The sequence below is a fragment of the Sylvia atricapilla genome, chromosome 12 (genome assembly GCF_009819655.1).
Source record: "Sylvia atricapilla isolate bSylAtr1 chromosome 12, bSylAtr1.pri, whole genome shotgun sequence".
NCBI classification, from domain to species: Eukaryota; Metazoa; Chordata; class Aves; order Passeriformes; family Sylviidae; genus Sylvia; species Sylvia atricapilla.
This window is the reverse complement of record NC_089151.1, coordinates 11194300-11219544: the sequence shown is the minus strand read 5'-3', so window position 1 is coordinate 11219544 and position 25245 is coordinate 11194300. Positions and strand designations below refer to the sequence as shown.

At 37.4% G+C, this 25245-nt stretch overlaps 1 protein-coding gene across 2 annotated transcripts in view; it reads left to right on the top strand.

Moving 5' to 3' along the window:
- Positions 1 to 25245, top strand: part of FTO (FTO alpha-ketoglutarate dependent dioxygenase) — a 223973-nt gene that overhangs the window by 20397 nt on the left and 178331 nt on the right. The window contains exons 2-4 of one of the 2 annotated variants that reach the window (XM_066327863.1): positions 9258 to 9345; positions 18551 to 18628; positions 23485 to 24142. In XM_066327863.1, coding sequence (XP_066183960.1) covers positions 9319 to 9345; positions 18551 to 18628; positions 23485 to 24142 — 763 coding nt within the window. In that variant the 5' untranslated portion in view covers positions 9258 to 9318. The remainder of the gene's footprint in view (positions 1 to 9257; positions 9346 to 18550; positions 18629 to 23484; positions 24143 to 25245) is intronic. The other variant, XM_066327862.1, reaches the window with a different exon arrangement.

Below are 25245 nucleotides of genomic sequence, written 5' to 3'. Positions count from 1 at the left end.
TACTATTAAAATCTGTCATGGTATTTCTTAAGGACTGGCTTGTACTTGGCTTGTGCCATGTTCTTTGAAATATAGTAATGCCTACTTTTCTTTTTTTTTTCTGTTATTCCTAATGTGGACCTTGACTTGAAACACAAATTAAACTGAACTTCATGAATAGCATTTTCTATTCACATTTTAAAATTTAAAGAACTGTTTTATAGCTACTTTGAATTCAACATCAATGAATTGAATATTGAATATTGAATATTGAATTCAATATGAATTCAATTCATATCTGATTTTGTGGTATATTTTGGCCAGATTGATATTGTTGAATTTCTTCTGATCAGTGAGATTTGAAGTGACATACCAGGATGTTCACCTAATATAAACTGAAGTGATTTTATGAGGACCAAGAATTATTTGCATCTTGCATTACATGTCCTTATGGCTACTTTTGAGTACAGTGTAGGTTAGAAGTAGTTATTTTCAGCCTACTGACTAGAAGCAAGATTAATAGGTTTTGGAAGGGCTGTAATGAAAGGCTGACCCAACTGGCTTTCGTGTTATACCTTGTTTATCCTGTTCTCATCTCTATCACCTTTGGGCTACAACAAAATGTAATTTATGTTAGCAGTGCTTCATTGAAGGTGAAAGGTCACATTTTTAATGAGGGTGGCCCTGATTGGGACTCAGGTTTTAAAATGTTGTGTGGTAGAGTACAGTCAACAAAGTCCATGTAAAGAAAATGATTGCAGAAAGAGGTGAGAAGACATTATTTGAAGGGGAAATAAGTCCATTTATTTTATTTAAAGTTCAACTAGCAGAAGTTAAATAGCTAGGAAAAGAGATTTAACAAAGTACCAGCAAAGTACCAATGTGATGCTCAAGTTTAATAAGCTTTTTTAAATTGGGCAGAGTGGTGGATTGTTTGTACTGAGAAAAATATTTTGCAGGTAATATCTTTCCTCTTATTTTGATGCTGTTTGCTAGAAACATTCTCTCTCTCTATCTTTGACTTGAGTGGGACAGAAATGAAATGACCACCTGTGCTTGTTCCAGTGAGAACTTCTCTGTATTTGGAACAGTTAACCATAATACCCAACTGGGTCTGAGTTTTCCCTTTAGAAGGCAAAGTTGCCTTATGTTCATGAGATTGAGCAGTAGTGTCCATTAGTGGTATGCTTTAAAAATGATCCTGCTGGATTTTTGTTGAATGGTGTTAATATTAGAATTCACTACGTGACTTACATAACCGATTTGATGAAACATGCACTTTCTCATAGAAGCCAAAATCTTTTTGAGATAGGTTAAAACTCTAAGAGAATTCTAGTCAAAAAAAGTTTAGCAGGTGCCTGGAGAAGTTTTAGGGTATAAGCAATAAAGCTAAAGTTGTCAACTCAGAGTAGTCAAAAGCTGATTTGAAAGAAGTTCTTGGATTTGGGTTTTACTAACATTCAAATACATTCCCCGTGTGACTGGTGCTTGCCAGGAATCTCACTCTTATCTTTCACTTCTGTGTGTTGTTTGCAAGTGACAAAGTGCTCCACTTATGTTCAAGAAAGGAATGGGAAACATCAGGGATTTTGAATTTCATTACTTTTTGTGGAAACAACTTCTAACCTGAGCTTAGTTCAAAGTTTGCATAGAGAAGAGTAGTGGAATGAGCCTCTTTGGTTCTTCACAGCCAAATTATCTTTCATGGAGACACAGATTATCAAAGCCTGAGCTTTTATATCTTTTTTTTAGCTGTATATATAGACTGTGTGACAGTAACTACTGTGAAAAATCATAAGATCCATAGGATTCACTTTGTGAATGAAAGTTTAGGAAGGCTACAGGTTAGATTGCATGAAGGCTGCAGGTTAGATTGCATAAGAGCTGGAATACTTTGAAGAGGTGTTGTGCTGATGTCAGAAGATTTTTTCCGTGATTTTGGATTGTTTTACGTGTATCATGCTGCATCATAACTAGACATTGGATTGTGCCTCTGTATGATAGGAACTATTTTTTCCATGGGGATATGTGAAGCAATCTATTGAAGCCCTGCTGTAGCAGTTCAAACACTGGGTTTCCTTTCCTTCTCTCTAGCACTCCCCTGCAGCTCCTGTAGCTGCACTTGGATTTTAGCAGAGGCCAGCCTTGCAGTGCTGCTCCTGCAATGCCTCTCCATCCCTCTCTCTGCCTTCTTCCCTACCACAGCACTCCCCTGTGCCTGGGCTCCTGCTGCCTCTTGGCAAGGAATAGAATCACACTGTGCTTTAAAGCAACATAATGTTGGGATTCCCCTTCTTTTCATCTGTGCCAATAGGTCTTGAACTATTAATGCAAATCTTCAAAATGATTCTTTTAAATTTACACTTGTTTTACATTATTTTATAATTAAGTTTTAGTGTTTAAAGAGAAGAAAGGAGTAGAAGTTTTTGAAGTGATTAAATATTAATTTAATTCACATTTAACCCTAATTTACATTAAGGATGTTAACTGAAAGGCAGATCTTTTGAATTCAACATTTTCATTTCCTTTTAGCCTCATTGATGAACAGTTAAGATCTTGTCATATAAAGTGTCAGGGTCCACTGGGATAGAAGGCATAATTGTGCAGTCTTGTACTTGTTAGGATGGTCAGTTTGTGATGCTTATGGTTTCCTAAGAGAATAAAACAAACAAACAAAAATCAAATTAAAAAATACTTTGTCTAAGCAAAAACTGAGATTTAAAACAAAACCTTTTTTCTGCCGTAGTCCTGCTTGAGGACTCTGGTGATTCTTCTTGTCTGTCTGAACAGGAGACTTCTGTAACTTAAAAAGCTGATTTCTATAATATTTTACCAGAAGGTAAATCAAAGGCTAATATTGGTGATAAAATCTTGTATTACATATGTGATATATATATATCTTACATGTAGTGCTATGAATTTAGGTAAATACAAAAAAAAATTGTGCTGCATGCAACTACAACTAGGTGTGAAACTGACTCCTAATGTTAATTTCCTTTCAGAGAATTAAATTAACTAAAATGCATTCTGTATCCTTCTGTTGAGATCCATAGTTCTTACCTGGGAGTTCAGGAAACATAGAATTTATTTCTGTGGTTTAAATTGCTTACAGAATCCTGTAAGTTCAGTCTTGTTGTAGTACAAACTGCTGTAGCCTTTTGGATGCATTCAGTGCTTACACCTGCACAAGTAAATCCTGTGAGTGATACAGTCCTTTGTGCCGTGTTTAATAAATTATGGAACTTTGAAGAATCTTTGAGAAGTTGGGCCTGCATGTGACTGAGAGCAGACATGAATAAGTGTTATCCTCGAGTGTATCTAGCAGACAGTAATAGATGCTTGAACAGACAATATGAGCACTGAGTGAGTGATGGTAATAACATTAAATATTTACATATAGCAAAAGCATTTTGACAGCAGAAAAGAGACTGTCTCTCAGTAAGGTGGGTAAACCCCAGTGTGATATAGTACACCTTTCTATAGGACAACTTTTTATTAATAACTAGCAGTGTTTCTCTGCAAGACAGATTCTATGATCTGCTGTCATGCAAGACAATTCTCAAGACTGTATTGGTGTAATCTCCAGGTGCCAATATCACTCCATACCTACCATAATGTAAAAACAATTACTGAGTTCAGAAATGAGAATTGATAACTGGATAATAACTAAATGCTTAATATTAATCAAAGTAGATTTTAACCTGTTACCAAAAGCCCAGATTCACTCTACTTTGCCTTACCTCACTTTTATGTTGTATTTTCCAACATAGGAACTGTCTGGAGAACTGTGTCCTAAAGCATATTGTACTGTGGCTGTGCCTGAAACAGTTGATGAAAGCAAAAAGTCCTCCTGGCCTCTCTACTGCTGAGCAGTTTCATAGGAATAAATCCATTTTATTGATACTGGAGTTTTTGAAGTGCAGTGTATTTGTTTTTGTTGCCCTTGTTTTGTTTTTTGAGGAAACCTACAAATTATGATTATAGAACAGTTGGTATTCCTTGCACTAGACTTGTTAAAATAGGTGATGCTTGATTCACACATAATTGTAAAGGGAAATTACTTTATCAGAAACACAGGATAACAGTTTTTTGCTGAGGAACATATGAATATTACTAGAGGTTTTTGTTCTTCTAAATGCATTTCAAAAACCTTTCACTTATAGGAAAGAAATAAAACAATGGTGACAGTAAGTTGAATTCTTTTTAAATACTGTATGAAGCTTGTATTACTATGACGAGTCTGCTTGCATTTAATGATCTGTCATGTCATGTAATTAAAACAAATTAATATTGAAAAAGAACTAGAATTGAGCTCTATCAAGCCACTTTTTCATACATTCATTTTCTTGTCACAGCAAAAGTGAACATAGGCCGCAATTCTAGAATTTTTTGCATTAAGTCATCAGTAAGGTTGGTTTTTGTTTTGTTTCAATATTTTACAGCAAAGATAGTTTTTTGGAAGTGGATAAGGGAAACTTGTAAGGATGCTTGGCAATTCCTTTCTTAGCAGTGGCCATCCAGTCAATGTCTGTGAGTAATGTGCATCATTTGAGAATATGAATAACTGTGAATATCTGCAATATCAAAGGCACATAACTAGTTGAGCTTTGGTCAGTCAAGCATTTAATGAGCTATAAGGGCAAATATACTTTTACAGCTTTTAAGGAAAGAATCTTAATCCTGTGGAGGAAAGAGCTGGTATAATGCAAGAGGGAAAAATCTTATATTCCTGAAAATATGTGAATGATATGCTTTGCAAAAGGGATGTGACAGAAATTTAATGTGATGTGTTCTCTTCTTGGAGGAGTTTTTCTTTGAGGCAAAAACTTTTGCAGGTGATAGCTGTTCTGAGGAGCATTCCTCTGTGGCTGTAAAATTGATGTGGGCTACAGAGCTAGAATGTTGATAACTTGATGCCAGTGGATGTGAGTTGAGATGTTTTGAGTGGGGACTGCACTGAAGATAAACCCAAGTGGGCTCATTTCACTGTCTAAAACTTGAACTATATTCCTTGTTTGTTTCTTGAATATCAAGAATTGGAAATTAAACAGCATTTAAATTTCAGATTGAATTTGGAATCTAGTACAGGAGTGTGCTGCTGGCTTTCAGAGGGCAGCACATCTCAGGATCCTTAAGAAACAATACCTGTTATGGAGTAGATGATCTACATGTGTTTTTCAAGGCAACTACTAGTTTGGGGTCTTTCTGGATTGAAACTTCTAACGTGCTGGTCAGAGTTATGCTAGTTTAAAATCCATTTTCTTTTTAACACCGCCTCTGTGTTAGAAATAAGGAAGTGTTCTTGTAAAAACAATATAACAGGTTCTTAAAAGCTTGAACAGTATAATACTTCAACGACCACCAGACTTTGCATATTTTTGTTCATTGCTGTAGTAAACAGGGGTTAGTTACACTTGGCTTTTTGTTGTTAATGCTGCCTTCTTGGTGGTGTGATACAAAGCATTTGTCACTGCTTTGTATCAGCACATCTTCCCTCTCTCTGCTCGTTTGAGCTTTCCAAGGTGTCAGGCAGTGAAAGTGCTCCAGAAAGGACAAGTACTTTCTCGGAATCTGGAAGAGCAATTTGAGAAGCCATGAGTAGAATTTTTTATGACACATAAGGAATGAGTTTATCTTCCTTTTATAACCTCATATTTAAAGTAGGAACAATGTTGATTTTTGTGACAGCAGTTTAGGTCCTAAAGCAGGGTATAGATTCAAATACTTGAAGTGTATTTACAGTAAAGGTTTCCCAATTTACAGTTACAGTGTGCTGACCACTCACTGAGTGAAGTTTCTCCCATTTGGATTTTTAAGGGATTTTAGTACTAAATTTGGATTTCTAAGGGCTTTTTAGCAGTATTTATGCACTTCACATCATAACTGTTAGCCTAATACAAAGGAAGGTTTAGTCCATACAGCCATATTGTCCTAATCTAACCATCAAAATGAGAATTCAAGCTTCAGAAACTTCTTTCTTCACACATAATTCAAGGTTTCCTGATGCAGATACATAACTGAATAAGATTCTGTGTTCATCATACAACCCTCTAGGTCTAGACCATGTAATGCTCAGGACCTGAGAACATAGAAAACTTTGCTAAAATTTTATATTTCCATTTCACTGAGTTTCTGGTGGGGAAATTGAATTAGACAAACTCTGCAACTGTCAGACTGTCAGTCTGAATAATATTTTCACGAGCAGTGTTTTAAAACTTGTTATTCCTCCTCTTCATTCTTGCCCCTCACACGTCTTCTTGCAGCTTCCAAATTTGGAGAAATTCTTTTTAAGGCAACCTTTAAGCACCTTGTGATACAAGTTGTATTTCAATCAGAACAGACATTTGGTGTCCTGTAACAGTAAGTCTGCCTGGTGTGGATTTGGGTTTTTTTTTTTTCTCCTTGTTCTGTAGTACACAGTTCTACATATGCTAATGTACATTATTTTTGCTTAGTATAATGAAGCACATGAAATTGGGAGTAATGAGATTTGAATCATGGCAGTTTAATGCCAGTAATAGGAAGCAGCTTGGTTGAGGGTGATTTTCTGCTGAAATTAGTACTATAAAGTATTAATATATTGCTATTCATTTCATGATGATAGATGAAGGGTTCAGATTGTAGCATTTTAAATTTATTCATCAGTATATGTAGTGTCCATAAATAAATGCTGTCCATGTGCTAAATGGCTGGAGAACATAAACTTTTTCTTGCCTTTTCCTGTAAAAATGTTGTGAAATAAAAATGTAGAAACTAATGGCAGGGATTGTACTTGCATCCTTTTTTGCAATCTTTGCTTTTAACTTGATCCAAGCACGTAAGTCAATCTTTTTATTTGGTAGACAATTGGGCTGGTATTTACACATTAATTTATATTTATCATGTAACATTTTAACCTCTTCATAGCTTTTCATGAGCGAGGTTGTGCTGCAGAGTTTAGTTAGTTTGCATAAACTTCAACATTGAACAGAACAGAACCAGAGTATCAGAGGTGGGAGTGGCTGTAACTCCACTGCAGTGACAATAAATATGATGGCAGGAGTAGTCAAAGTGTCGGCGTGCGAGCAAGGAAAGGAAGAAAGTGCAAGTTTGCACACTCTGGAACACTTTATTAAGCTGTGAAAGCGCTCCAGATTAAAATAGTAGTGAAAAAAAAAAAAAAAAAAAAAAAAAAAAAAAAAAAAAAAAAAAAGTTGATGAAATATTTTCCTAAAATGAGAAAACCTGTCCAAAGCTTCCAGTGCATAGCATAAGCTTTAAACGCACCGGCGTGGTGTGTAAGGGCAGGCTGCAGTGGGGCTGTGTAAATGTGCACAGCGTTCCTGGCTGTTTGAGGCGCGTGTGCTGGACGTGTAAAGCAGGGAGGTGTGTGTCCCCAGGACCCCCTCTGCCCGGTGCTGGGTGGCACAGGGACACGGTGGCACGGGGACACTGATGGCACAGGGGCACGGTGGCACAGGGACACGGTGGCACAGGGACGCTGATGGCACGGGGGCACGGTGGCACAGGGGACACGGGGGCACGGGGACACTGATGGCACAGGGACACTGATGGCACAGGGACACGGTGGCACAGGGACACGGTGGCACAGGGACACTGATGGCACAGGGACACGGTGGCACAGGGACACGGTGGCACGGGGACACGGTGGCACAGGGACACTGATGGCACAGGGGCACGGTGGCACAGGGACACGGTGGCACAGGGACACGGTGGCACAGGGGCACGGTGGCACAGGGGACACGGTGGCACGGGGACACTGATGGCACAGGGACACGGTGGCACAGGGACACGGTGGCACAGGGACACTGATGGCACGGGGACACGGTGGCACGGGGACACGGTGGCACAGGGACACGGTGGCACAGGGACACTGATGGCACGGGGACACGGTGGCACGGGGACACTGATGGCACGGGGACACGGTGGCACGGGGACACGGTGGCACAGGGACACGGTGGCACGGGGACACTGATGGCACAGGGACACGATGGCACAGGGACACGTTGGCACAGGGACACGGTGGCACGGGGGCACTGGTGGCACAGGGACACTGATGGCACAGGGACACTGATGGCACGGGGACACGGTGGCACAGGGACACGGTGGCACAGGCAGTGGCGGGCCGTGCGCTGTCCCGCTGTCCCCAGCCGTGTGTGTGTCACTAGGTGGCACCGCAGCACCGCCCGCGCCGCCGCCGCCGGGGAAAGTGTTTTATTGGTAAAGGGCACGGTGTAATATATTCATCTCCATCCCAGGCAGCCATTTAATGCCCCGAAACATGCCCTCTCACAGCTCTGGCCTGTTGACTATGCTTATTTGGTGTAATAATTAGCAGAATTTCTCGCTAACAGCGGCACTTACCAACACCTCGCATTTTCCTCCGTGTTTTTGTACGTGATGGATTGTGCATTCTATGAATAAAGTTAAGCGGGTCACAGCCTAAGCCCTGTACAACACAGCTATTTTCTGCACAATAGTTCTGAATAGATATATATTAACTCCTTTTTAATCCCCGTGGTGTGCAATGCAAACAACTTCGAGTCTTTTTGTAATGGGCCATTGAAAACTTGTAAGTACGGAACACTAAACTTGTCAACTTAGAGAACAAAAAAAGAGAAATGGAATGAGGGGCTGCAGAAACGAGAGTACAGTATCTTTTACCGATGGCAGCCTGTAGGAGCCTGTTCTAGTGCTTCATGAGATCACTGTACTTGGTTCTAGAGGAGCAATTCTCCTGTGCGTGTTAGAGGTGATCTCTGTGCTGCCACGATGTTCAAAATTAGTCTGCTTGGTATGAAAATAAAGGTTGGAATTCTAAGTTAAACAGTTCTTGGGGTTTTTTTGGTTTTTTTGCACTTTCCTAGCTGAAAATGATTTTGCTTAAATTTTTTGTGACGGAAACAAAAAGAAAATGTTCCTGAATAAATGCTGTGTGTAGGGATCCTTATCATGGTTCTTTCCAAATGCATGGGCTGATAAGGGTTCCTAACATTTTAACTCTATTTTGTTTTTTTTCAGTTAGACTGAAGTAAAGTAAAAATTTAATGGAATCCTTATATAATGAATTGGCTCAACTTTCAGTGAGACATATTTCATGTGGAAGTTCAGCTCTGCGTGGAGACTCTCAAGCCTTTGTCACTAGTTTAGTTGGGAATTGCAGTATATGTAGTGCCAAATGTGGGTCATAAGCTCTTGCAGTTGTCTTTTATTTAATTTTAAAGTCCTACCTTTGAAATTTTTTTTAAATCCTACATTGTTAATTTTTTTTCATGCAGTCCTTCTTGAATGTTAGTTACTGCTGAAGCAGTTCCATTGTAGAAGGGGAAGTAATACAGCATGTTAAGCCAGCAAATAAGAACAAAGGTGGGTCTGGCAGCTTTCTCTTAATGTCAATTCCTTGCCCTTGGTCTCCCTTATTAATGCAACTGAGCTGCTGTCACTCAGCTGGTTTTAACACAGACGTGCAGGCTATGTGTCAGAAAGGGTGGCCTAGATTTTTGAATTTCAGGTTGAGAGTACCCCAACATACACAACCACTGTATCAAATGATAAAAAGGTTGACTCCAGTCCTGGTAGACATTCTGAAGGAAGGGAAATTTATTTATTGTTGTCTTTGACATATCCTCTAAGGAAGCAAGAGAGTTTCGATTTTAAGGTGTCTGCAGTATTTTCAGTTGGATGGAGACTTTGCTGTGTGCCTTTAATTTTATGATAGTTCAGAATAATCCTTCTCTTTGTTAAATTTTACTTCCACATTAGGATTATTTTTTGTGTACTTATATCTCTTTATATAAAGGGAGTTTATGTTTTCTCACTGTTCCTTCACTTTTACTAATTTACTGTGGGCTTTTTGATAATGTTCTTATATATTGTATACAGATACTTATTTAAAAATACAATCAGAAGTTATTTGGTACTTTTTATTTACTGGGTCATTTCATGGATTCCATTTTGATTGTCACCACACAGTTCATTAAACATGTCTGTATTTTCCTATCAGTGTGGCTGCCCCTCTTCTTCCTTTGTTTAGACAACCAGTCCAATCCATTCTACAGTGAGTTAGTACTCTTGGTAGGAATTGTTTATTTATTAAGTTCGGCAGAAGAAACATGCAGTAGTATAAATCTAGGGTATTTCGTCAGCAGAAAGGAGCAAGTAGGGCAAAGGAGTACTGAAATGGTTGAAATCTGGAATGATCCTCCCTGTGCCAGCCTCTCTCTTTTTCACCTTCAGAAATCCAGCCTGTATTTGAGAATGACATGGAGAAGGGAAGAGATGATTTTGAAAAGATTTTTTATTAGTCTACTACTTCACATTCTCAAAATACAGACTGAGGTAGCAGCAGGACTATTTAGAATCTTAGACCAGTTAGGAATGTAAGTGTATGGGAAGAAAGGACAGGCAAGAGTTTTCCCTGAACAAATGTACAAAGAAGACTTAAGAAACAAGTTTTGTGCATTTCCATTTTAGTTGAGTATTGCTGCTCTGCAAAGTTATGCCTGAACATTGCAAGTGAGGGGAAAAGTTAACAAGAAATAAGGTCTGTATATGCAAATAATAGAAATGAAATCTGGAAATTATGTATTAGCCTTTTCATAAGTCAGAATAGCTTTATTAAAACAGTGTTATTTGAAGATTTGAAAGTTCTTAAGTTTGCTCAAAAAATGTATTCTTAAGCAAAATATTGATTTGCATTATGAAATTCGCCTGGATTTGGTGCAAAGAAAATGGCTTAACAGAGATTTACTTTCACAGCACATCAATGTTCTCTTGTATTTTACCTCTTAGTGTACCCTAATGTTATTTATGTTGTGCAAAGATGGCCTAAGAATAAAACGTGAGTAGCCTTTCTTTTAGCTATGGTTCTTTAACCTTATGATTGTACTGTAAATGTTCTCAGTACTGTGATATACAGATCCCAAACTCCTGTTTTTTTTGGTTTGTGAGGCAGAATAGAATTTCTAACGCCAAGGTCTCCTGGTTCACTGACAACTGGTGACTGGCAAAGTGATTAATCAAACCAAACTGAGGAAGGAGATGCGTCAAACTTTCAGTCAGTGTGGCTCTGCTGCCTCCAGTTTATTTGGTTAGGCTGTATGTGCAGAGCTTCTGAAAGAAGTATCAATGATTCTTTGAAGTCTGATGGTCTGAGCAGTTTGGGAACCACTCATTTAGAAAAACTTCCAAACTTGATATAAGAAAAAATTCCCACGAGGGAGAATTAAGGTTTCTCAGAGGTGTCTCCTCCAATGCCTAATTATCCTTTTCTTTCAGTTGTGCTCCCTGTTTCTGGTCTGAACTTGGTCCAGTATTTCAGACCCTGAATTTTCCTAATTGTTGCCTGACAACTTAACATTGAGATGTTAGCTTTCTGTTAGCTTTCTGTTTACCATGAACAAAGCCTTCAAGCTTCAAATTAACCAGGTCTGAATTGTTCACTATGAGGTGTTACTTTAAATTACTTTTGTTAAAAAAAACCCCTTTTATCAGCAAACCATATAGCAATTTCTTCCTTTAATTTATATGCCAAAATTCAATCCAAGAGTGTTTTATTAATAGCTGTCTTATTATAAAGTTGAGTCAACAACTGTAGTATATAGGTTTTCTAAGTGAGTCTTTCTGTCGTTTTACTGATTATGTAGTGCATGCAAAGTTAGCAAAATATTTTGTAATAAATACAGTCCAGTGTCTACATTTATTAGACAGGTCACTCTTATAAATCATAGAATCAAAAAATGCCGGGTTGTAGGGGGACCTCAAGGATTCCCTCATCCAGTTGTGTAAAATGTTACAAATTGCACTTCACCTCACTTTAAACCATCTTCCTGTCTTTTCATTCTGCACTGAAGAATACAGTTTTGCATTCTGCAAATATGTCCATATGATGTCTTGGAAGGCTGTAAAGGTCTTCAGATTTCACCAAGTTTGTAAGTGCTTTTAGACTTTCATAGTGTGCTTATGTGCTAATAAAATCTCTGGAAAATATTTTGGTTCTGTAAAAAATACCAATAATCAACAATTTTGCAATGGCCTGCAAAGATGTTCAAATACTGTGTAATGGGCATGACAGTTACAGTATGTGAAATTTAATGCTCTAGCTCCTTATTGATCTTCCTTGTAGCCAATTGCATGGCACATGCATTTGCACTTAACACCTGCTCTTTCTGCATTAACACTATCTTCTGCTGTGTCACCAAGGGCAGCTTAGAAGCTGCATTTGATGCTAAACTAAAGTATTTAAGGAAATATCTGTATTTTTTCTTATCCTTTTTACTTCACTTTTGACTGCTTAATCTTCTGGGTGATATTTTAATACTTGGAGTTGCCACCCTCCCCCTTTTTAAAGTGTTCTTATTAGACATTGGTTGCTCCTACCATTCCTTATCAATATATAGGGAGACCAGCAATCCTGCCAGGCTTATTATTTTCTGGAAATGAGGAAAAGCTGCAGGAAGACTTATTTTATCTTTGATTTGCTGATAGTTCTGAGAAACTGTGTTAGTGAGACCTGCCTGTGTTTGTGTTGGAAAGTTCTTGGTCTGTATGTACAGAGGTTATTATGTACAGAGCCTGTTGTAAAGGTTCTGAATCAGCATTTCAAGCTGTCAGCCCTTGGGTTTCAGCGTGGAGGTCCTTGATCTGGTCTGTGGTTGTTGGTCAGTGTGCTTGCTCTTAATTTGCTACATTAATTAGATACTGAATCCCAGAGAGGATTGTACAGTTCCACACTGCAGATATGGAATATTTTCCAAAATAATGTGGAGATTTTTAATGTTTCTTTCTGTTTCCTTGGGGCCTTCAGGGAGAAATAGCACCATGTCACCATTATTTTCCATTCTTGAGCATAATATGCAGTTCCTAAGGCTACAGAGATCTAGTGCCATGTGTCCTGGTAATAGATTTCCATGGAAGTTAGGAACCAGCAGTACATTCATGTCATTAGAACATGAGATGAATAGCAACACCAAATGTATCATTGTTTCAACATTAACCCTTGTTATAGTTTTTATTTTATCTGTCTTAAATATTAATTGAATATTTTGTCTGTCAAATGCTGTTGCTTAGTATTTCACAACCAGTCAAACCCCCTTGGTTTCTTGGGGCTGGGTGTGTAGGGGTGTTTTTGCTCAATCATGCAGAGTCAGTTATTGGTAACAGTCACTAAGATTTCTGTCTGCTGATTCTTTGGAGGTGAGCTGGTTAAGAATTGTTAGATTGAGAAATCTGGTCTCATAATCTGTTGGCCAGCTTTTAGAAACTATGCAAAGAATGACATGCAGACATGCCTCAGTGTCCTTATCTGTTCATAAGGATTCACAGCCAGTTGAGCTAAACACTGTCTGAAGTGTTTTCTTAAACACGTGTGTGATCTTGTGTCCATATGTGTAAGAAGAAACTAAGAGCTGGAGATCTGATTAAAATTTGATAATTTGAAGTTTGAATGTTCTAACTTCTCACCTAATGCATAGAGCTGAACCATTTACTAACTGCTACCTGCTGCAAGAGGATGCACAAATGCTAGGAGGGAACAAGATGTGGATGATGTTATCAGGATGCTTGCAGTGATGGTAGAAGAAGTAGAAGTTTATTCAGAATTATACTGAGGGCCCTTAGGGACATTCTGTTAGCCCAAAGTGTCTGTGTCTGAACTATTTATTACTTCATATTTTTATTATGATTACCTACAGTGCTAATCCATGTGTGACAAATCTACACTCAGCTAGGTAAAGGAAATTGCCAGTTTTGTTCCATTAACAGCCACTGGCCAAAGGAACAATGTTCCTGTAGGTTAAAACAACAATTAAGGGGCCCTTAACACTTCAAGGTGGGGAAAGAGGGGATACTGGCAGCAGACATTTTTCACGCATTGCTAAGCTGCTTCAATGCATAAATTAACTCTTAGTTCAGATACATCAGTTGAGTGTGTTGTGCATATGCATGACTGGTCTGTGTGTGTGTGAACCAAAACCTGGGCCTGTTGATTTATGAGAAAGGGTAAGAGAGGTTGAAATTAGTAAGCAAAGCCAAACAGTACCTTTGCAGCAGAGAATATCAAACAGTCTTTGAGACAGCTACTCACAGATGCTGATGTAAGGCCTGAGGTCTTTGCATGGCAGTGGGTTGTTCATTACGTAATTTTTTTTCATGCCCAGGTCACTTGAACTGCATTTTGTTACTTCTGTAGCTGGACCCATTTGTTCAGTGGAAGAACAGGATTCACTGTGGTTATATTAAATTACAAGTATAATATATTGGAGTCTAATTAGCAAGTGGATATATGAGGCATGAAATATTGCTAGACCGTCATAGATATTTTAAATGAGTTTACACAGAGTAATAATATTAAAAAAAATAATAATAGCAATGATGATGCATGTTTTTGCCCGTAATATAAAAATGTTTTTGACTTATATTAGGGGGAAAAGAGGGCATCTTGTAGCATGCAAAGTGTGGTACAGTATGGTCATATGTCTGCCAGTATTTTTGAGAGGCTGTATTGTAGAATGTGGCACAGACAAGGTTTTTGATAAGTCTTGAGTGTAATGAGGAGTAGACTGGCAATATAACATTTTTGAATCTGTAAATGGTGCTGTAAAATTGGCCAGTCTCTTAAGATCTTTTGATGAGTAGAGTTTACAGAAATAATTTGAAGAAAAAAATTTCTGAAATCTAATATATGTGATAATGGAGAAATAAAAGCTGTAATGGTACATTTGGGGTGTATTTTTTATTACTCTAGTTTCATTTCTGACATAACTTGTTTGAGTGAACCACTTGAATGATTTTGGTAGCTATGAAGTCTTAATAGCTAACACTTGGAAAGCCTTGTAGTTTAAACAAATGTCAACTTCAAAATCACATTCCTTCCTTAAGAAACTATCTCAATTTTATTTTTTATAAAAAAGAAACCCTAACGTGTCAAAGGCTGTTAGGAGTTAATGTTTTGGAATTTCCTGTAAAATGGTGGCTTTTTTCTTGATGGGGTCTTAGTATTGTGTCACGAAATTTTTGCTATATGTTTAATCTTCCTCCTTTATAAAATTGTTTATTAAGCATTTCAGAGCACTAGGGCTTTGCTTCGTGCAGGATTTGAAAGAAATCCGTGTTTTATTAGAGTTCATTAAAATAAAAGAATGAAAGGGAAACACAGGCCCTAATAGACATTCTTATGTGGGTAAAAAAGGTAATAGGAAGGTGAGATTTTTGAGGAACCAAATGTTTGCATGTGAACAGTGAGTCAAATCTTTCTTTCGTGACAACAGGCATTCTCAGGCATTCTAAACCTGGTAACTTTTTGGAAAACAAAAGACTGTTGGGAAAAACTGTTGGAGAAGGAGATGATACACTCTTATGCTTTGAATAGTGGCTCTTTTTTTTTAAGATCTATCTCTGAAATTTCTGCAAAAACTTGGGTTGCATTAAAACCAAAAAATTTCGAGCATTTTACTAGTGCTGGTCCCAAGAAATATCAGAAGTGTAAAAACTGCAGCAGGCAGTTTGCAGACCTTTTAAGATGAAAAAATGGGCAATGTTTTAAGAACTTTTGATGAAAGGAGTTGAGGCAGAGGGGCTGTTGTAGGCTGGGAGTGGAGATGATGTTCCAAAGCTGCTACACCATCCTCTCTGCACTCTCACCTCTCAGCTGTGTCTGTTCATTCTCTTGCACTGGCACATACAAGGCACCACTTCTCTTGCCAGGAAAAAGAAATAATCACATATGTAGTGATTGAGAGATTCCAATTATTAATATTCCACTTGCTGAATTTTACAACCGTCTCATTAATAATCCTATTTATTATTAATAAATGAGCAGAGATTAATGTCTGCAGAATGTTCATTGCACACTCTAAAACTGGGCATTTGTGTTTCTGATCTTCATTGCAGTCACTTAAAATAGCTCCATTTACACTCACAGCAGCCCACAAAATAAGTATTTGCTGAGGGTTTTTCCTTTCTGAAGGCCCAAGATGAACACTTAACAAAGTTTCTAAAGCAGTGCAGTGCATGGGATGGTGCACATTAAATTGTCTTTCATGTATTGACATCACTAATGCCTTTGTAAAAATCACATTGTTTTTTAAAATATAAGAAACATAATCTTGATATCTGAATAAACCATTACACTGCTGATAATTTTTAAAATTTAAAATGCAGATTTATAAAAATGCTTTTCAAGAAGCCTGCTACTTTCAAGTAAAAGCATTTTTTAGTTTTTACTTAAAGGGTTATGTGTTTGAAGAGCCAATAAACAATGCTTATGTAACACTGCTTAGACTTTCACATCAGCCAGCTGGTATAGCCAGATACTCAGTTTTTCTTTTATTTTTTACTTTTTGGAGGTATTTGTGAGCAGCTTGATGTTTTTGACATTTGTGTGACAGCTTCTTGCATAAGAGATGAGCAGCATGTTCTACCACCCAGCTGTGTGTATTAGTCTGCACATCAAGCTGAAGAGCAGCACTTAGCCAGATCTGACAATCAAATGTGAACTACTACTACCTATACACAAGAGTGCATTTTAATGTTGTGTGCTTTTTGCCAAGAGCCTGATACTTGACAAAGAAATTGTCAGAATCTCTCTTCTTCCCACTTTTTTTTTCTTCCCACAGATATGAGTCCATGTTAAAATATCTTATTTTTTATTTACTTATTTTCCCTGCAGTTTAATATGGTTCATCTTACAGATAACAAACCCAACCTAATGTTTTCAGCAATTTCAGGTCATAAAATTCTGGCAAGCTTTTGATAATAGAGGAGCGTAATTGTCCTAGAAAATGCAGGGAATCAGTGTGTCATTTTCTGCCAACTTAATCTGAAGTTACAATCTGCTGGGCCTCACCAATGACTTCATGTCAACATACCAACAACCTGTCCCCAAAGAAAACTGAGGACATAAAGAAATTACACCACTAGTTCAGAAATGTCAGTGCTGCTCTTCTCAGGCTTGTTAAGAATTGGTGCTCAGCACATGGTGAGTGTGGAGACGAGTGAGAGCCACCTGCTCTTATTGTAGTTTGACTCATCTATGAACCTTAAAATCCTCTATATTTCCACCTGACTTTAAGCCTCTGTTGTCTTTCTTGATGCTTAAATTTGAATAAATGGAATTCATTGTCACAGAATGCACAGTTAAACTCCATAGCTCAGCTTTCCTCGTTTATGTGCTTGCTATAAGCCAGGAATTAGTTAATACATAGGATGTTTTCTCTTCCTTTTTTAAATAGTAGTGCCAGAATAGCACATATATGTTTTGACCTTGTTTTGAACTTGGTTTTATGAAAGTGTTAGTCATCATACCTTTTTTTTACTTACTGTTTCTCTTTGTATTATACCCTTAATGTTCTTTTAAAAACAGTGTTCCATTTCCATCTGGTCTTTCTCATACAACATAAAATTATTGAGTTGTTTCTTGTGCTAGTGTTTATGTAATTGAAAATATTGCAGTAAAAATAAGAATTTGAATCCTGTTATATATTTATGGCAGATGCAGTTTTATGATCTTTGAGTTGCAAGTAAGTCGAAATTTGTTAATAATCGAAGTTTGTAAAAAGCAATGCTAGCAAGCTAAAAGAAAGAAGAAGAAGTTTATTAATTTTCTAGGCCAGAACTTCTGTGGTAATAATTTTTACACTGTGGCTAATAAGTGTTTATACTGAGTTAGTGTTGAGTTAGTCTGTGACTAAGTAAGTGTGAATGGACCTGTTATGGATCAGAATTGTTTGATTCCAAAAATTCTGATGGCATTTTTCACTCATCTGTTGGCAAATCATTAACACATTAATTGCATACTGACACAAAGAATCTATTTTAATTAATAAAAACGTGAAAAACACAGTTTTGAGATATATCAGGCTTTTATCTTAGCAATTTATTAGTGATCACATTGACCAAACATGGGTGGAGATGCTCTCAGTCTAAACCAGAAGTAAAAGTGGAGTTAGGAGAACAAGGGGACAGAGAAAACCTGCTTTTACGGGGAGCTGGTTCTTTGTGCACTCCCAGCATCAAACTGGATTTATGGCTGTCCCTGGGATGGCAGGTCTTGAGGGTGACATTTTAAATATTGTCAGGCTGTACAGTGGATTGTGCTTCCCTTTTCATTCATAAACTATTTCGGGAAATGATTTCGAGTACCTCAACATTGGGGCTTATTGTTTTGGTTATTGAGCCATTTGAGCTTTAAACCTATTGGCTGCACAAATTGAAGTAAAAAAGAAAATGGAAAGAAACAAGAAATTATAAAGTTATAAAGTAGGCATAGATCTGGAGAACATAAGGCCGAGATGAATTTTGATCAGTGTAACAAAGACTGATTATCTGAAAAAGAACTTGGGAGTAAAAGTACTCATGAGCTCTAAAACTATCTAAACTGAATACTTTGTAAGCAGAGAAGTTCCCCTGATGATTTTTTTATTTGTTTTCCTTATTTCATTTTCAAGAATTGAAGGTAGTAAGAGAAGTAATTGCACCTGGTTTTGCCATTTAAATACAACTACTTTTAAACTTCTCTGTTGATCTCTTGGTTTTTAGTCTAATTTTCTGTTTCAATTTTACCCCTCCAAAACAGAAGAAAAAACTTCTTGAAGAACTTGGGGAGAATCGTCTTCCATATCTGACACCAGCCGATGCTGATTTCCACCAGCTGGTAACGTATTTCTTTTAAATAATTTTAAACTAAAATGGCTGTTTACACTGAACAACGAATAAATCTTCCTTCAAAGAGACACTGTGAAATCTGATATGAAAAAAGGTATCCTGATGGCTGATAGTGCACTTCCAGGTGGTGTGAAATAAGATCTCTAGAACTGGGATATTCTCAAATGAGAATTTGATGAACTTTCTTTATTTTTACGTGTGTAGCCTCACTACAAGTAATATGGAACAGTTAATCACAGTTTTTCATGCTTTGTTGAAACAAAATACATGTCACCATTCTTTTAATCTATTTTTTCTGGGTGGTGAAGAGACCTCTATAGCTCATGTTTGGCAAAATAGGGCAAATAATAACATAGAAATTTAAAGTTTGGGGAACTTAATTCTACTTTCCAACAATAAGTAATTATTAATACTTTGCTTACAAAACAAACTATAGAAACTGGAATACCTCAAATGAGCCCAAGCAAAAGTAAGATCAGGCCCAGTAGCCATGTGAGTAGTAAACCAAGTGAGTATATGCAAGAATATCATGAATAAATAGAATTTTCTGCATCTGTCTTGGCTCCTTTTAGATCAGCTACAGAACTCAAGGTAGGTTCAATCAGATCAAACTGGATCATGGTAAGAGAAAAAGCCTAAGGAATAACCTGGTTGTTCGAACAGCTCCAGTGACCGTGCTCACATTACACAACACAGGAGTGGTGCCTGCCTTGTGCTGATATATGGCTCAAAGATGTGCAAGTGTAGAAGAGCTGGGAGTATTTAGAAGAGCAATACAGATGGATTTTATTATTTCTTTTTTCTTTACACAAAACCCAAAACATGTTCTTTTTCTTTTCAGTCTTAGTGCTCATGAAGAAACTCTTCTCCCTTTTAAGAACTGGGCAGCTGACTTTTTTCCTTCTTAGTCCTGTCACATCCCTTTCTGTTTGTTCCTTTCTGCCTCTGATGATGCCAAGAGCTGCCAAGAGCTGCCGTGCCCAGCATCTTTTTTCTTTTACACATCTTTCTAAATTCAGTTTCTCATGGAGCTGGTGTGAAAAGAGAAGGTGGAGCCAAGGTTGCCCATGTGGCATCTTGTTTGCTCAGGGTCAGTAACCCATAAATGTAGAAGACAATGGGAACAAGATAAGCAGTAAAATCACACCCGTTCAATCCTTCATAAAGTTTCAATACATTCTTTTTGCAAATAGAGAATTAATTGCACTTTTTATGTAGTGTATGTGTGCATGCTAGATATTTTTAAGTATGTACTCTAATCATAAGCATCACAAACACCTTTTGAAATATCTGATGGTTATGAAATGTTACTGCAATCACAGCTGTAGGAATTGCAGGTTCCATGATGTTTAAATATGCTACAGCTGGAGAAGAAAAGAAGAGTGAGAGCTCAAAGACAACAAATCGGCCAAGTAAAATATCACATGCAGTTTAGTTTTATAGTCTGTCTTTCCTGGACAGACCTGCCCTACTCCTTGAAGGATCTACCTCTTGTAAAACTTTGAAAGTGTTGGAAAAGTTAGATAGGATGCAACTGAAAAAACTGTCTTATCCTGTCGGGTGTGGAAGTGTACAGCATGAACAGAAGTAAGAAATTCCATCACCAGCAAAACTTCCACTGACTTCCACTTTCAATGTGTTTTTCCTGATAAAGGATTTTGAAAATGGGCCCCAAGCCATAAGCTGAAACAATGTAGTGTTTAAAGCCAGTACAGAACAAGAAAGGGACTTGAAGAAAGGTAGTTCACAAATATTTGAAGTATAGACAGTAATTTAATGATGCACATGGCAGTTTGCTTATCAAGGGTCCTTATTCCTGATTCCTAACTTTACTCTGTCACTCAAGTCCACAGGGTGGTACTCTATGTTGAGTATCACCATCAGAAGCAAAAGCATATTTAAAATCTTGTGTGTAACATTCACAAGAAGATTGGAGCATCAGATGTGCTTTTTTTTTTTTTTTTCTTTCTGTGCTGTAGTTGCTTGTAATGCTGCCACTTCTTTCAGAGTGAGCACTGAGTTGACCTTTATACTGGCTGTCAGAGTTACAACACAGAGTACATGATTACTGCCCTTCCCCATCCCCCCAAAACAACAAGGTGTCCAGTGTGAACCCAGCAGTCACCCCATGTTCTGATCCTGTAATTCTTTCCTTATGGAGGGCACAGCACAGGCTCTGGTTGGAGATTTAAAGAAGACCAGGCTGTTTTCATCCGTCGGAAATGTGTTTCCACTTCCTGATTCCTTTTGAGATACCTTAATGATAAAATAGTTCTTAAGCATGTGATCTTTAAGCACAACCCAAAGGTAACAGGCCTCTGACTTGGCTGGCAGCAAAATGTGCAAGGCATTTCCTCTGCAGTTCAGGAGGGGAATTCAATGTTGTACCTTTGTAGAATCTGTGTTCTTCCTTTCTAGTGCATGTTTTCAGGGATTTAATTGCTTTACATCATATTGTTATTTCTCTCCTTCTGTTTCTAATAATTATTTGGAATTTCGTGTGTGTGATTTGTGGCAGAAATTCAGGGTGTTTATATTTTCATATAAATGATTTAAAAATAGGTAGTATTAGTAGCTGTTTAAATATACCATAATAGCATGTGTAATGTGGTATGAGTATGTCCAGTATACAGAATTATTTAAAGAAATATTGGGGTACTGCTATAGAACTGTTAGAACTCTTTCTTTAATATAGGGCATTTGCATAGTGAAAAATAATGAAGTAGTAATTTTTATATGTCATAATATTTTGACATTCTTAAGTAAGATTATGAAAGAATATTTCTGATTCCCATCAGCCTGTGCCTTCACATCTTACTGCAGCCTATAGCTCCAAGTCTTAAATTTACAGTTACTGATTTCACTAGTTGATGTTTTTAAGGAATTCTTTCACTGTACTGTTTAAACTCTGGAGATACACAGCACTGATAGGAACAAGGGGCAGTTCAGTACCTCTAAAAGAATCATTTCAGGCTTTTGACAAGCTCAGGTAAATTTAGTTGAAGGAGTTTAGATTAATTTCTTCACACAGATCTGGGGGTGTTTTCAAGCTTTGGTGTTTGAAGCTAAGAGTGTAAATACAATTGTCAGAAATTATTATCTGTAGATACTGTTACAGGGTTTTTTTCCCTCTCTCTAGAAGCTAGTTTTTTGAACCATAAGAATGTATAAAGGAGTTAGCTTCACTGTAAAAATTTCACAAGGAGTGGTGGCGAGGTTTATAGATAAACCAAGATTTATTATATGTAATCATTATTTTTAAAATAGGCTTCTTTTTATGTTCTCCTTTTTAGTAGAAACAAATGATCCTATAAAGCAGCTCTGCAGTGTTGTAGGATAACAGTGCATTATGATGCAAAAGTCTGTTTTCATGCAGTGGAAAATCTGCACACTTACTGCCTGGTTTGTGTTTTTTTAAGGGCACATTCTTTATATTTTAAAATTCATTTCCTGAAAGGCAGGTTCAAATGAGACTTGGGAGTAGATAGTACTAGCAAAGGGGGGGTTGAGCTGTACCAGAGGGAGCTCACAGATGGGTTATAGGTCAGTGCAGGTCTTGTGCCGGTGACTTTTATTTGTCTTTTTAAAAGCACTTTCAACATAAGCTATTAGATAATAAAAGTTTTGGCAGATCAGTTTTGTGTGTCCGTGTGCTCTTGCCCCATTGCCTGATGCCTTCAGATTTCAGTCGACCTTAATACGTGTCCCCACACCACCATCAGTACTTGCCTTTTCTCCGAAATACTGACTTTTCTGGACCAAAGGAAATAGGTGTGGTGAGTCCTTAGGAGCTTCACAAGAGCTAATTGCTGCCTGATACACTCCCATTACAGCCCTTCCCTTACCGAGGGCACTAGTGTGCCTCTGTTTCTTTTGTTTATCTATTAATTTTAATGAAATACGTAAGAACTCACTCTTTTAAAGAACTTACTCTCTAGCCTTTGTCTACTTTGCCAAACAGTCTCAGCAGTAGTTAAAACAGATTTACAGGCAACTAATAAAAGGTGTGATTATGTGATACTCACTTCCTTAGAAAACCAGATTAACAAAATAAAATTATCCAAGCCTTCCTGGAGTGGGAAGCAGTACTGTGCATACAAAGCAAGAAGCTGCTGATTAGCAGTGTTGTATCTTGCTGGGAGTTGCTGCTTCCACACACTGCTGGATTCTGAACTCCAGCTGATACCAGGGCTGGTGTGGTCACAAGAGGATATGAGGAAAAAGGACACTACAGGTAGGGAGCTGGGGAGGAAAATAAGTTTGGGCATTTTCTGTTATGAAAAGAGAGCTTTTATATAAAATGAGAGATAATTGGCAGGCACTGAGGAATGTAAAAATAGAAGGCACCATGTTAGCAGCACTTTTTTAAAAAAATGTACATTTTGATTTTGTTATTTTTTTTCCCTGAAAAGTATTGTTATATAAAACTATTGATTTTATCATATAGCCCTCTAGGTTTCTGTGCATCAGAATGAAACAGAAGGGTCTTTGCTACCATTGCAAAAAGAATAATCCTTTTCTTTCTGCTTGATATTCTATTGTTTATATACTTAAAAGTGGCATTGCCTAAAAATTCATCAGATGAGCTGTATGTTCTACTGACTTGTTCTAGAGTCTTTGTATTTATTTATTTGGAGATTTGCCTTGGTTGAAGCCACTGCTACATATCCACAGTTTGTGCAATATACTGAAATATGAAAATTAAGTAACAAGTACTGGCGTCTATATCTTCACCACATTCTAGACTCATTCTTGTTAACTTAACAGCTTTGTCTTATCTTGAAATATCTTGAAGAAGAATAATTATTTTCTTCTTTTTGTTGTTTGGGTTTTTTCCTCCTTTAGTGGAAGAGCAAGTATTCCAAGCTGGTTTTCAGGAAATCTGATACAGTACCTGAGGAGCTCCATCAGATGGTACAAGAGAGCTTTCTGGCCTTGCGAGAACACAACTGTTTCTTTCAAGATCTTGTAAGGATCAAAAGGAAAGACTTTCTTACTCCAGTGTCTCGTATATTAATTGGAAACCCAGGATGCACTTATAGATACTTGAACACAAGATTATTTACAGTTCCTTGGCCTACAGAAGGTTATGATATTAAATATTGCAGTCCTCAAATACATGATGCTTGTAAAGCATTAATGAGACTTAATGACTACTTGCATATTGAAGCAGTCAAGGCATTGCGAGAACAAAGTTTGTCTGAGACCAAAGAAACTAAAGCTACTACTGTAATAGATAGGGAGCAAAGTTTAGATACTTCTCTTATGGAACAAGGATCTGTTTCAAAAGATCAAAGCAGTGTTTGTGTATCAGAGGATGACAGAAGTCTGAAGGACAGAACATCTTATAACTTGACTTTACTGAATTATATGGATCCACTACAAATGCTGTACTTGAAACAAGAGCCTTACTTTGGCATGGGGAACATGGCAGTGAGCTGGCACCACGACGAGAATCTGGTGGAAAGGTCGACGGTGGCTGTGTACAATTACAGCTGTGAAGGTGAGTGATGGGACTGAGCAGTCACAAAAATACCCCAAATCCCTGAAGCTCTCCTTGTTCCCTTGTGTGTACACACATCAGCACACCTGCACGCTGGTCTAGACTTGCCACATGCTTCTGAACTCATCATGGTACCTTTTGTATTTAAACCTTATCTTTATTTCCACTAAAACCTGTAGAAGATACCTGTGTTTACTGCAGCTGGCTTAGCAGTTGTTCTCTAACTAGATTTAAAAATTGGTATCATTAACTCTCTGACTAAGAGCCAGGAAATCAAAATCTGTCAAATACTTTTCTTAGGTCAATGGATGTACAAGTTCTCTATCCTGTAAAATGTTTCACCGTGGTTGGGATCACCATTTTCATAGTCTTCTTTATAGTATACAGACTTGCTTTGCTTTATGCTGATTTTTCTACTCTTCTCTCTTTGGAAAGATCATTTTCAGTTGGTTTTGGATAGAAGTATTACTGTATTTACTTAGAAATATATGCATTTTGTCTAGGCATGCTGTAATGTTAATGTGTGTTTTATGAAGGGCTTGCCAACATTTCTCTAGCTGGAAAGGGTGAGCACTGCATTAAAACAACTGTTGTCTGACAGACTTTGCAGACTCTTGCTTATTTTAAAACCAACTGCATACAGTATTTTAGGGGTGGTGAAAGTGCAGTTGAAGCATCATTAAATATTTCATTTTTAGTTTGAAGTACCAGTCACATTTTTATCTTTACATTTATCTTTAAGAGCAGACATGAGGATTTTTTGTTCATTTTTTTCATAACAATGCGTGAACAAAGGCCTGGATTTTTTTATATCATATGTTTGCAAACATATGATTAGAATTTAGACACTTGATTTGAATTTGCAAATGTTCTGTAACGTTTCATAATTCACAATGGATTTTTTTCTTTTTCCTGTAGGTTTTGGCTAAAGACAGTAATATAAAAAAAATTGTTTATACTCCCACGTGCATTCTCTTATTGGTTTTGTTGCTAGTTTTGAAACTGTGTGTCACTTTGTTACTTAATGTACAACTGAAGTCATGTTATTTACATTTGCTTGGATATAAAACATCCACTGGCCTAACAAATTGAGTAGAAGAGAT